Here is a 13,947-nt window from a genome sequence, read left to right as displayed (position 1 = left end):
ATATTATTATTACTATTATTATTATTATTATTATTATTATTATTATTATTATTAACACTTACCTTTAGATATTTTTAAGTCAAAGCTCAGAGATAAATCGGACACCTTGACTTTTTCTGTGAAGACGACGTCACCAGAAAAAGTTGATCCTGGCAGTTAAAGGGGTTGTCTCCTAATCTCAATTTATCATCTATCTATTGGCTATAGTTAGGTTATAAGTTGATAAATGAGGGATCTCCCTCCGCTGTGACCACAACCACTCAGAAGACTCAGGGTCAGCTGTTTCCCTTTTGAGTGTAGACATATATGTGATTTCCAGACTTCCCCAAAAAAAAGTATAGATCCCCCTAATAAAAGCAAACACCTCCAAAAAGACAATTGCACACACACCGGACCCCAAACAGTCACAGTTGGCCAGTGCTGATGGTGGATGAGCTCTCACATAGGGATCTGTGTCACTTTCAGATCCATCGCAGTTCCAATTCATTGCACTGCAGCTCTCACACACAGATCGAGTATCAGTATCGTTCTGTCAGATGGGCGTCGGGGTGCAATGGTAGTGACAGAAATTGCTGGTTTGAAGCAGTGCAGCCCTGGAACAGTTCTCTGCACCGTGTCCGTGTTGCACAGCTTCTACCTTCCCAGTTGCAGAAGAAAGGTGCAGCCGACCGCTGTAGAACGCAAGGGGACCTGACAGCGACACAGATCTGTATGTGAGAGCCCATTCACTTGCGTACTCTAATTGTTTGGGGTCTAGTCAGTGCGATTCTTTTAGGGGGTGTCTGCTTTCTTTTGTGGGTAAACTAAGCAATACATAAAGAATAATACATGTAAGCAGGTAATTTAACCCTTTGTAAATCAGGTCTGTACCCACCGCAATAGGATGGTTCTGCACCATGAGAATAACAGATCAGATAAGACAATGTGCATCAGAACCAGTAATAGGAATGACACAAAATGTTGATGTTCCGGAATGTGATGACATCATTAGATTTCAATATATATTGATTTGTTGCTCCAGAATAAATGTGGATTGTTGTTCATGGGAACATATAAGACGTCCGATTGGGGGACGTTCTCTTCCATCCACATGAAAGGAGATGATTTATAAATTAATGGGGGTCCAGCACTATATCCTGCACCTATCGGCAGGATGGGGCACGTTTATCCCCATAGGAATGGAGCAGCAGCGCACGTTCCAATCCCGACCATCGCTCCATTCATCCTCTATGGGGGTGATCCTGGAAAAGACGAGTGCAGCTCCAAAAGGACTGAGTGGAGCGGCGGCGGTCGGGGACGTTTACTGCCGCTCCTTTCTTACAGGGATCAACGTGCCATGTCTTGCTGTTCAGGTCACAGTAGATCCTCTCCTGGTGACAGGTCATAACTTTTTTTCTCTGGACAACCACTCACTTACTTTATGTTTGTGTCCTGGGCTAAAAAAACATTGTTTTTCCAATTGCATTTTATTAAAAACGTTGCACCATTTTCCTTTCACAGCTGCTGTGTTGCACTCTATATTCCTGGCTGCAGAATGAGCACTGTGATGGTGGAATATTGTGGATTGTATACCATTTTGTGTGGGTTAATGTTTGGGCGTGGTTGACTGTCCATTCTGTGTTCCTTGTGTGTACATTGTCCCATTTGCAGGTTTAATTCCTCCCCTGCCAGCCTTTGCTCCTAAGTCGGGGGAGGGGGCGTGAGATCCACCTAAACTCTCTGCTGACCTGAAGAATTGGGCAGTCTGTTTGGAGAACTTGAAGGAGAAGGATTGATCCTCTGGGAGAAGCTGAGATTTCTCAGACCTGGACATTTATCGGTTACCAGACTATATTTGTGTTACTGGACTAATTTTACCCTCTGTTTTGTGGATTATGTTATGGACCATTTGCTTTGCTTGGAATAAAAGCTCTTTTGATTGTAACGCCATCTCTCGCTGTGTTGATTGTGTGATATGGGAGAAGGACCCCGTGACAAGCACATCTTTTTGAGAGGCCGCAATGCACATCACAACCACTGGATGGACCATATAGACACATATAGCGCAAACAATTCCCAGCAGGGTTGTAAAATCATGGTGGGTGTATCAATGTTTCTCACCTCAAAAGATGCATCTCTGGATATGGAGAACTATGAACATACTTGTGTAAAAAGTTTCAGATTTAAAAAAAGAACAGTTTTGGATGACCCTTGTCTCATTGCTTCTGTTTTCCAGGGAACTTTTTGTTCTTCGCATCACGTGGAGGTCAGAGTCCCACCGTGGTCAGTCCGTGGCTGAGGAGCAACAATCCGAGCTGCAGGGTGGAGATGGCCGCGTTCCTGCAGAGAAGCGGGAAATATTCTCTACGGCTTCATCCGGACAATGTGGTGATTTATTCCACGGAGGCTCCGAGGATCCCGGAGAGAAGCCGGTGAGATATTATTGGCTGTAAATGAAACATTGTATCAATCACCTGACATATTGTATCCGACGCTCCCTGGAACAATGTCCACTCCATGTACTCATTAGTTATTGTGGGGGTCTGGGACATCATGGGGACAACCTGGTGTCTATATTATGTAGTCAGGTCTCTCCTCTTTGCCTCAGGTTATATCACCCCGTGGGCTCCTCAGTGGTGACTCAGGCGGAGAAGAATCAAATTTGGCAATACTCTCGAATTTGGCCTGAAAATGCAATTTATTTTTTTCAGTTCTAATGTGGCTAATTATGCTCCAGGGTCCCTCAAGAAGGGCGACCGTCAGGGCATTACAACCATGACTGGTGTATGGGGCCCGGTGAAGAGGGGGGCCCGGGGTAATTACTTTGCATTATTAAGCCCAGGTCGGCCAGGTCCCTCGGCTGCGGCTGTGACTGGGGCCCAGTAAAGAGGGCTTAATAAAGCTAAGTAATTACCTGGGATCCCCTCTGCACTGGGCCCCATACATCAGTCATGGTTGTAATGTCCTGACAGCAGCCCTGCTTTGGCCACTACAACACATCACTAAGTTGCAGGTGAATCGCTTCAGAGGCGTTGCATGCAAATTAGCCATGTGCTGCAGGCAAGGTGCGTGGAGCAGAGCAGGGCACCGGCCCATCATCCCGCAGCCCAGTGTGCAGCAGCGTGATGAGCTCACCACTCTGCGACCTCATCAGACTGCTGCAGGAAACAGAGCCACAGAGGTAGCGAGGACACGGGTGGCAGCCGGTCAGGACAGGTAAGCGCTCGGTGAGCTGGCCTCAAGAACATAATAAAAGTAGGGTGAACTAAAAAAAGAGAACACTCACTGCTCCCCGGACCTTACCGTGTCCACCACTTGGTTGTCCTGGTCCTGTCATCATTCACAGGCTGCCGATCTTTTTCTTCCCACAAGACCCATTGAGACTTTGGCACCAATAAGTTCTCTATTGTTATAGCATTGAACCATGAGGAGGAACCAAAGACCTCACGGGATCTGTGGCATGAAGATGTCAGGCATCTTGAATGAAGAACGGCCTGAAATGATTAAGTGGGTAACTTCCTGGACAAGATGAGGGTTGGGGTGGGGTAAGCATTATTCTTTTGAATCTAGGAAAGAATGGCAAAAAAAAAATCGGATTCTGACAGTCAAATTTGATTTAAGTCAAAAGGGTTCACTTATTTTTACAATCCTGTAAGAAAACAAGATGTTAGATATTAGGATAGAGAAGTGTCCATTGTTTTATGGAGAAAAATAAGATACATTCTGTTGCATGTTTTGCATGTTGCTCAGAGACAAATTGGAGCTTGTGCTGAGACTTGCTTCTGGGAGAGGGGAAGAGAGAGCTGCTCCGGAATGAAAGGTTTGGTCTGAGATTGTGACTTCCTCTAGGAAGAGGAGAAGAGAAAGCTGTAGTCAGTGGAGATGAGAAAATCTGACAAAACTGGATTGTATAGATTCGATTGACCTCGAATTTATGGAGGTAAAAAACATTTATTCTGCAAAGGTGGATGGATTTACAATGGACACCTTCATTTGATCAGTGGCTGATGTCACCATTTTATATTTTTGTGGCTATTTTTAACATTTACTGATTAAAAGTTATGTTCAGGTCAGGATGTGTTTACCCCTACAATGCCATGACAGTACCGAAGCCGGGAGAAAAAAATGGAGCCAGAATTAAAAGGTGAATAAGCGGAGGACCGGGGATGGGACCTGCAGCACCAAGGAAGGTGAAGGAGGGCAAGTTTAATTTTTTTCTTCTTTTTTCTTTTGTAAACTCTTTTCCGACCTTCAAAATAATTAAAGGGAATCTGTCAGCCTTTTGCGGGTTTTTAGTTATTAATATTGACATACACGTGGCATAGAGGTGACATTAGCCGTACCTGTCTGCCTCATGGATGAAGGGTCGTTTGGCAAAAATCCTCTTTTATATCTTCTGTCTTCCAGGCTATGGGGTGTGCGCTGCCTGGAAGATAATCCTGCCTCCAGTCTTCATTATACATGATTCGTCTTCCCAGGTGCCCCTGTGACATCAGGTGCACGGCCCCAAATCTCGTGTCTGCGCATTCTGCGTGCCGTCGCTCCCTGCTCTGTTCCACTCTTCTGTGGGCACAGGCTTAAATTTTGAAGTGTGCATGCTCCGGGGAGTCACTGCTGCTTCACAGTGCGGGGAGGAATGGCAGGCACAGGATTTCTGGCCGCGCTCCTGACATCACAGGACCTCTAAAGAGAAGGGGAAGAAGAATCCTGTATAATGAAGCCCAGAGGCCTTCTACCTTCCAGGCAGTGCACGCCCCATAGCCTGGAAGACAGAACATATAAAAGAGAATTTTTGCCAAACGACCCCTCATGCAGGAGGCAGACAGGTACGGCTAATATCACCTCTATACCACCTGTATGCCCATATTAATAGCTAAAAAAAACTCAGAAGGGGGACAGATTCCCTTTAATCCTTTGGAAGGTTGGAAAAAAGTTTACAAACGAACAAAAGAAAATTAAACTTGCCCTCCTGCACCCACCTGTCCTGGTGCTGCAGGTCCCAACCCCGGTACTCCGCTTATTCCTTTTTTTATTCCGGTTCCATTTTTTTTCTTCTAGCTTCGGTCTGCGGTGCTGTCATGGCATTAAAAGGGTGACAGATTCCCTTTAAGGAAAATAGCAGCCGACATCGGCTGAAAATTTAGTTTCTGATAAACCTGAAATTTTTGGGGGTGAAATTTAAAGCAGAATAGAATCACATCAAATCAATTTGCTTGTCTCAAGTAGTTACTGATGCCGCGGTTTCCGCAGGATAAGGCTGAAGCTGCTTTCGAACCAAATGCTGGGACTTCTTGCTGCGGTAGAGGAAGCAAAGCTGCAGATATTCTGTTTACAAACAAATAGGACAAAAAACGAATGGGCGTCTAACCAACAATTGAAATATATCCTATATAAAAGAAGACTGTAACCTATTATCAAAAACAATGGGAATTTTTTGAAAAATGAATGTGATTATTTTCCCAGTGGGATTTTTCCTCTGTAGTGGGGTGGGGGGCTTCTGGTGGACCCATGTCATGCCGTTATGTGCCTTATGGATGCATTTTTGCTAACTACATTGATTATCATATAACTCCTATAAATAAATAGGGAGTAATAGGTCCAATAAAGTAGAAGAATTTTTTTTTCAAAAATACAAAACTTTATCACCAAAAATTATTAATCACACAATTTACAGGATAAAAAGTCAGAACAGCTTCAGTGTAGACGGACAATGATTGCGTCCCACACCCCATACCCCACCACCATAATAAGACATGGGCCTATGTGACAAAACCCATACATCATAGATACAAAAGTGTACACAAAGAATTAACAGCGCTATACAATATTATATGGGACCCTGAGACATGAATTGGCCATAACATGTGATCGGATGAACGACCCATGCATACCCAGCCAAAACAAAATGGAGCAAGTGCAAGTGCCTACTGCATTTGTTTGGTAGGGTGCCCAGTGTACGCTGATGAAGTGATCTCGGTCTGGATAGTGCTCACAGTGGAGCACAATGTCACTCACCCATTGCTGTCCTGGTTGGGGAGAAGAAAGAAAACGATGACCACAAGCCCCGACGCGCGTTTCGTAAAAGACTTCCTCAAGGAACCAACTTTGATTATTGCCTATAGGAACAACTTGTTCTGCATCCTGTATTTCTTTCTACTAATTTTATTCATTTTTTTATTGATGAATTCACAAATAATTCTTGTTTCTGATGATCGATGACGGAAGAGTCTTCTTTTTTTTCGATGTATTTCTGTTTACAGACTGGTCTGACGCATGAAAATTATAAACTGATCATTTCAATGTCAGTGACCGATCTGCAGGTTATCACCGGATAATTACTTCTTATATATCTTACACCCAGACTAAGACTTATATGTATCCGACAGCCTTGGTTGCATTTTCCAGGCATTATAACTGCGCTTCGGGCTTTTCCGCTCGGAGTCTTTGATAAGTTTATGATGCGGGGAGAGGATTCTGGACTGAATTATGATGTAATCAACATATTTATTTAGTTCTGCTCTAAATGTTAGTTTAGCGCGCGCCGTAATATTTAATGCGGAATCCAGTAAAATGTATAATCTTCTCAGCTATTATCACAAAGGTAGCAGATTTACCGCTCAGAAAGAAGCATCTGGCAAATAGGTTTGGCGCTGGCCTCCCCGACAAATCATAAAAAATGTATTTTGACGTAGCATATGAAATGGAAATATAATATCCTGATACTTCTGTAACATTTCTTCAGTGAAGCGGCTGACGGAAGCAACTTTGGAGAAAGCAAAAAAAAAAAAATGTAAGTTATAACCTCACGCTTCATCTGTAAAATGGGACGTTCCGTGGATATCCGCGTATTGTGGAGAGAAGTCACCGCAATGAGGCGTATAGAAAAGTCAATGAGGGGATAACATTCCCTGTTCTAGAAATCTGCTGAGATATCTGATCTCAAGAACAAACGCACATCTAACATCCATCCATCACCAATCTCACGTATCAATCCATGTGCTTGTAAAAGACTGAGAAGATGTCTGACGCCCTCCGTGAAGACTTTTAGTGTTGAGCGACGTTTTCTGCTGAATTTAACATAAAGTCATCTAGTAAAGCTGCAATAGATGAGAAATCTTGAAAAGGAAGGGTTAAATAGAATCTACCAGCAAGTTTTTACCAGTATGATGTAGGGGCTGAGACCCAGATTCCAGTGATGTGTCACTTACTGGGCTGTTTGGTGCAGTTTTGATAAATCTGAGTTTCACTTTTCCTTGTGAAGACTATTTAACACTAGAACTACTGAGGTAGTCATTTTGACTACTTCGCACTATGTATTTCTATATAGGTGTCACGAGTCCAGTAGTTCTAGTGTTAAATGTATTCCCTTTCCTTTGGGGAAGAGACGGTTAATGTCAGTATTCCCTGCCAGCATGCAGGCTCATTGCAACCTCAGGTGTTTCAAGTTTGGGACCACTCCCAGTCCCTTTATATACCCTCTGCTACCAGCAGAGGGTGCCGTTAATTCTTATTCATTTGGATGCTTGGGCTGGAGGTGAACGGAGCAGGTGGAGCCCAGTCTTGATGTTGCTTTGGTGGCTGTAGTCTTGGGTCTGACTGCAGCAGTTTGTTGTGTTGTTTTACCCCTGTCTGTCTTCCCTTCCTGGTATATTGTTTCAGTGCAGCAGTGGGACTAGTGATCCTTACCTACCCACTCCCTAGCCAGGACTATTGTAGGAACACTTAGGGTTTTAGGTTCCTGCTGAGCGACAGGTGAGGAACCTGTATAGGGACTGGGTAGGAGTGCAGGGTAGAGTGGCAGGATAGGGCAGGAGGTTTCCATCTTCCCTCTCACTAGCATCAGGGCCCACCATTGTTAAAGTGTCCCCAGTGCCCCCTTTGTTTGTTGTGGTGTTACTCCTCTGTCTGTCTCCCTTCCCTCGTGGGTTACTTCAGTGCAGCAGTGGGACTAGTCATCCTTACTTACCCACTCCCTAGCCAGGACTATTGTAGGGACACTCAGTGCTTCAGGTTGGCAACAGGTAAGGAAACAGTATAGGACTGGCTAGGAGTGCAGGGTACAGCAGCAGGTAAGTGGAGATGTCCATCTCCCCTCTCACTAGCAACAGGGCTCACTGTTGTTAAAGTGTCCCAGGTGAACCCCTTGTTTGTTGTGGTGTTTTTCCTTTGTCTATCGTCCATCCCTCGTGTGTTGTTTCATTGCAGCAGTGGGACTAGTGATCCTTACCTACCCACTCCCCTAGCCAGGACTATTGTAGGGTCCCTCAGGACTTGAGGTTCCTGTCCGGAAACAAGTGTGAAACCTATATAGGGACTGGCTAGGCGTGCAGGGTACAGTGGCAGGTAAGTGGAGGAGATGTCCATCTCCCCTCTCACTAGCATCAGGACCCACTGTTGTTAAAGTGTCCCCTGAGAACATCTTGTTTGTTGTGTTGTTTTCCCGCTGTCGGTCTCCCTTCCCTCATGGGTTGCTTCAGTGCAGCAGTGGGACTAGTCATCCTTACCTACCCACTCCCTAGCCAGGACTATTGTAGGGACACTCAGGGCTTCAGGTTCCTGCTCGACAACAGGTAAGGAAACTTTATAGAGCTGGCTAGGAGTTCAGGGTACATTGTCAGGTAAGTGGAGATGTCCATCTCCCCTCTCACTAGCATCAGAGCCCACTGTTGTTAAAGTGTCCCCGGTGAACCCCTTGTTTGTTCTGTTGTTTTCCCCCTGTCTGTCTTCCTTCCCTGGTGTGTTGTTTCAGTGCAGCAGTGGGACTAGTCATCCTTACCTACCCACTCCCTAGCCAAGACTATTATAGGGACACTCAGGGCTTCAGGTTCCTCCCCGGCCACGGGTGAGGAACCTGTATAGGGATTGGCTTGAGTGCAAGAAAGATCGGCAGGTAAGTGGAGGAGATGTCCATCTCTCCTCTCACTAACATCAGGGCCCACCGTTGTTAAAGTGTCCCTGGTGTACCCCTTGTTTTTCATAGTGTTACTCCTGTTAAGTTGTGTGTTTAACCTTATGTAGGACCTTCTCCTAGTCCATGTTATGACTCCTGCGTGGTTTGGGTCTTTTTTGTTTGAGGCTCTTCTCTTGAGGGTCTTCAAACTCCCTATCAAGCCAACTGTTGATGTGTTTTTCTTTTGGCCTCTTGTTGCCTCTTGAGTTTGGACTTTTTGGCCATGGGGTAGAATATATTATTGAGGTCTTTCACTTCTTCTGGATTTGTCCTGTGCTCATAGTTGAAGAAGGGGTGAAGCCTCTCTTGCATTTCTGGTCTCCTTGGAATATCTTTATATTTTATGGCCAACATCTTGGACCATTTATAGGGCGGGGGGAGCAGGTGGAAGAGGCCACATGGCTGTGAGGTCTGAATGGAAGGTTTCTTTGGGGATTTTGTGTAGAGAAGCAGTTGAGTGGGATCTGATGGTTCGGTTTATGGGGTGTTGATATTTTCCGGATCCAGGTCCATAATGACATGGTCTTCTATAGTGGTGAGTACATGGGAGTATACTGTAGAGTCTTCTATTAAATACATGAAGTCCTAAACTTCTACGTCAGTGAGGGAAGTTTTTGCCCCTATTTTTGTCTCGTCTTTCGCACCTCTTTCTCTCCGTGTATGACCTACAGCCGTCAATCTCGGCTTCACATAAGTAAATGTTTCCATCCTTGGTCAGAAAGTCTTTTCTGTCCCAGTTCTTGCATTGATGACTCCAAAAATGAGACCTTTGACCATCAACGGTTTTTTGATGTACAGTACAGACCAAAAGTTTGGACACAACTTCTCATTCACAGAGTTTTCTTGATTTTCATGACTCTGAAAACTGTTGACTCACATTGAAGGCATCAAAACTATGAATTAACACATGTGGAATGAAATACTTAAAAAAGTGTGAAACATCTGAAAATATGTCTTATATTCTAGGTTCTTCACAGTAGCCACCTTTTGCTTTGATTACTGCTTTGCACACTCTTGGCATTCTCTTGATGAGCTTCAAGAGGTAGTCACCGGAAATGGTTTTCCAAAAGTCTTGAAGGAGTTCCCAGAGATGCTTAGCACTTGTTGGCCCTTTTGCCTTCACTCTGCGGTCCAGCTCACCCATCTCGATTGGGTTCAGGTCTGGTGACTGTGGAGGCCAGGTCATCTGGAGTAGCACCCCATCACTCTCCTTAGTCAAATAGCCCTTACACAGCCTGGAGGTGTGTTTGGGGTCATTGTCCTGTTGAAAAATAAATGATGGTCCAACTAAACGCAAACCGGATGGAATAGCACGCCGCTGCAAGATGCTGTGGTAGCCATGCTGGTTCTGTATGCCTTCAATTTTGAATAAATTCCCAACAGTGTCAGCAGCAAAGCCCCCCCACACCATCACCCCTCCTCCATGCTTCACGGTGGGAACCAGCCATGTAGAGTCCATCCGTTCACCTTTTCTACAAAGACATGGTGGTTGGATCCAAAGATCTCAAATTTGGACTCATCAGACCAAAGCACAGATTTCCACTGGTCTAATGTCCATTCCTTGTGTTCTCTTCTGCTTGTTGCCTGTCCTTAGCAGTGGTTTCCCAGCAGCTATTTTACCATGAAGGCTGCTGCACAAAGTCTCCTCTTAATAGTTGTTCTAGAGATGAGAACGTGTGTCCAAACTTTTGGTCGGTACTGTATCTGCAAACACAGTGAAGAGCTACCATAAAAACTACAGAAGGCGTGAGTGACGGCCGGAAAAAAAAATGCCGCTTTTCCAAATCATTTTTGTGTTTTTCAACATTTTTCATTTCATGTTTTTGACTTTTTCTCCTTTTCGAGGTGTGAAATAAAGTCTTGTAATCTCCTGTTTGTGTAATGCCGCCTGCGTGTAAACGTCCTGTGCCGCTATATCGTAGGAAATTGCAAGTTTTGCTAATTCTTGACCTTAAGGAAAAGGGAGATGATCGGAGCTGGATCTGAAAATGGAATTGATAATATGACATCTCTCCGCAGAGTATTTAAGAGTTCACATCATTTACTATTGACAGAAGTTTAATTAGAAAAGATAATGGGATTTTTGAGTGTTTCCCTTTATTTTTATATCCATTTTCTGCTTTATTAACCTGTCAGGGGAAATTACTTTTTCCTTAATTTAAAAGGCCTCAATATTTGCTTATCCCTTAAAAACACGGCCGGATAAATGAGCGTTATTGTAAATGGAACTATAATTGTAGCAAAGAGAATGACATCTCCCTGATTAATGAGAGCGCACGACCACGACACAACAGCCCCCCGAGGAAAGACCCAGATATGGGGGGTCCATGTATAAAGACAGCCGCAAGCCATCCACTATATCTCCTGCAAACTGCAACAAACCCGGGTCATAAAGACAGTATTATAGTAGTTATATTCTTGTACATAGGAGCAGTATTATAATAGTTATATTCTTGTACATAGGGGCAGTATTATAGTAGTTATATTCTTGTACATAGGGGCAGTATTATAGTAATTATATTCTTGTACATAAGAGCAGTATTATAGTAGTTATATTCTTGTACATAGGAGCAGTATTAGAGTAGTTATATTCTTGTACATAGGGGCAGTATTATAGTAGTTATATTCTTGTATATAGGGGGCAGTATTATAGTAGTTATATTCTTGTACATAGGGGGCAGTATTATAGTAGTTATATTCTTGTATATAGGGGGCAGTATTATAGTAGTTATATTCTTGTATATAGGAGCAGTATTATAGTAGTTATATTCTTGTACATAGGGGCAGTATTATAGTAGTAATATTCTTGTACATAGGGGCAGTATTATAGTAGTTATATTCTTGTACATAGGGGCAGTATTATAGTAGTTATATTCGTGTACATAGGGGCAGTATTATAGTAGTTATATTCTTGTATATAGGAGCCGTATTATAGTAGTTATATTCTTGTACATATGGGGCAGTATTATAGTAGTTATATTCTTGTACATAGGAGCAGTATTATAGTAGTTATATTCTTGTATATAGGAGCCGTATTATAGTAGTTATATTCTTGTACATATGGGGCAGTATTATAGTAGTTATATTCTTGTACATAGGAGCAGTATTATAGTAGTTATATTCTTGTATATAGGAGCAGTATTATAGTAGTTATATTCTTGTACATAGGGGCAGTATTATAGTAGTTATATTCTTGTATATAGGAGCAGTATTATAGTAGTTATATTCTTGTACATAGGGGCAGTATTATAGTAGTTATATTCTTGTACATAGGGGGCAGTATTATAGTAGTTATATTCTTGTATATAGGGGGCAGTATTATAGTAGTTATATTCTTGTACATAGGAGCAGTATTATAGTAGTTATATTCTTGTACATAGCGGGCAGTATTATAGTAGTTATATTCTTGTACATAGCGGGCAGTATTATAGTAGTTATATTCTTGTACATAGGGGCAGTATTATAGTAGTTATATTCTTGTATATAGGGGGCAGTATTATAGTAGTTATATTCTTGTATATAGGAGCAGTATTATAGTAGTTATATTCTTGTACATAGGGGCAGTATTATAGTAGTAATATTCTTGTACATAGGGGCAGTATTATAGTAGTTATATTCTTGTACATAGGGGCAGTATTATAGTAGTTATATTCGTGTACATAGGGGGTAGTTTTATAGTAGTTATATTCTTCTATATAGGAGCAGTATTATAGTAGTTATATTCTTGTACATAGGGGCAGTATTATAGTAGTAATATTCTTGTACATAGGGGCAGTATTATAGTAGTTATATTCTTGTACATAGGGGGCAGTATTATAGTAGTTATATTCTTGTACATAGGAGCAGTATTATAGTAGTTATATTCTTGTACATAGGAGCCGTATTATAGTAGTTATATTCTTGTACATATGGGGCAGTATTATAGTAGTTATATTCTTGTATATAGGAGCAGTATTATAGTAGTTATATTCTTGTATATAGGAGCAGTATTATAGTAGTTATATTCTTGTACATAGGGGCAGTATTATAGTAGTTATATTCTTGTATATAGGAGCAGTATTATAGTAGTTATATTCTTGTACATAGGGGCAGTATTATAGTAGTTATATTCTTGTACATAGGGGCAGTATTATAGTAGTTATATTCTTGTACATAGGGGGCAGTATTATAGTAGTTATATTCTTGTATATAGGGGGCAGTATTATAGTAGTTATATTCTTGTACATAGGAGCAGTATTATAGTAGTTATATTCTTGTACATAGGGGGCAGTATTATAGTAGTTATATTCTTGTATATAGGGGGCAGTATTATAGTAGTTATATTCTTGTACATAGGAGCAGTATTATAGTAGTTATATTCTTGTACATAGGGGCAGTATTATAGTAGTTATATTCTTGTACATAGGGGGCAGTATTATAGTAGTTATATTCTTCTATATAGGAGCAGTATTATAGTAGTTATATTCTTGTACATAGGGGCAGTATTATAGTAGTTATATTCTTCTATATAGGAGCAGTATTATAGTAGTTATATTCTTGTACATAGGGGCAGTATTATAGTAGTTATATTCTTGTACATAGGGGGCAGTATTATAGTAGTTATATTCTTGTACATAGGAGCAGTATTATAGTAGTTATATTCTTGTACATATGGGGCAGTATTATAGTAGTTATATTCTTGTACATAGGAGCAGTATTATAGTAGTTATATTCTTGTACATAGGGGCAGTATTATAGTAGTTATATTCTTGTACATAGGAGCAGTATTATAGTAGTTATATTCTTGTACATAGGGGCAGTATTATAGTAGTTATATTCTTCTACATAGGGGGCAGTATTATAGTAGTTATATTCTTCTATATAGGAGCAGTATTATAGTAGTTATATTCTTGTACATAGGGGCAGTATTATAGTAGTTATATTCTTCTATATAGGAGCAGTATTGTAGTAGTTATATTCTTGTACATAGGAGCAGTATTATAGTAGTTATATTCTTGTACATAGGGGCAGTATTATAG

At 41.7% G+C, this 13,947-nt stretch overlaps 1 protein-coding gene across 2 annotated transcripts in view; it reads left to right on the top strand.

Annotated features, from left to right (window-relative positions):
* Positions 1 to 13,947, top strand: part of ALK (ALK receptor tyrosine kinase) — a 946,570-nt gene that overhangs the window by 544,438 nt on the left and 388,185 nt on the right. For both annotated transcript variants that reach the window (XM_075339043.1, XM_075339042.1), the window contains exon 4: positions 2,216 to 2,411. In XM_075339043.1, the coding sequence (XP_075195158.1) occupies positions 2,216 to 2,411 (196 nt within the window). The remainder of the gene's footprint in view (positions 1 to 2,215; positions 2,412 to 13,947) is intronic.

The sequence above is a fragment of the Anomaloglossus baeobatrachus genome, chromosome 3, assembly GCF_048569485.1.
Source record: "Anomaloglossus baeobatrachus isolate aAnoBae1 chromosome 3, aAnoBae1.hap1, whole genome shotgun sequence".
Lineage (NCBI taxonomy): Eukaryota > Metazoa > Chordata > Amphibia > Anura > Aromobatidae > Anomaloglossus > Anomaloglossus baeobatrachus.
This window is presented reverse-complemented; position numbering and strand designations above follow the sequence as displayed.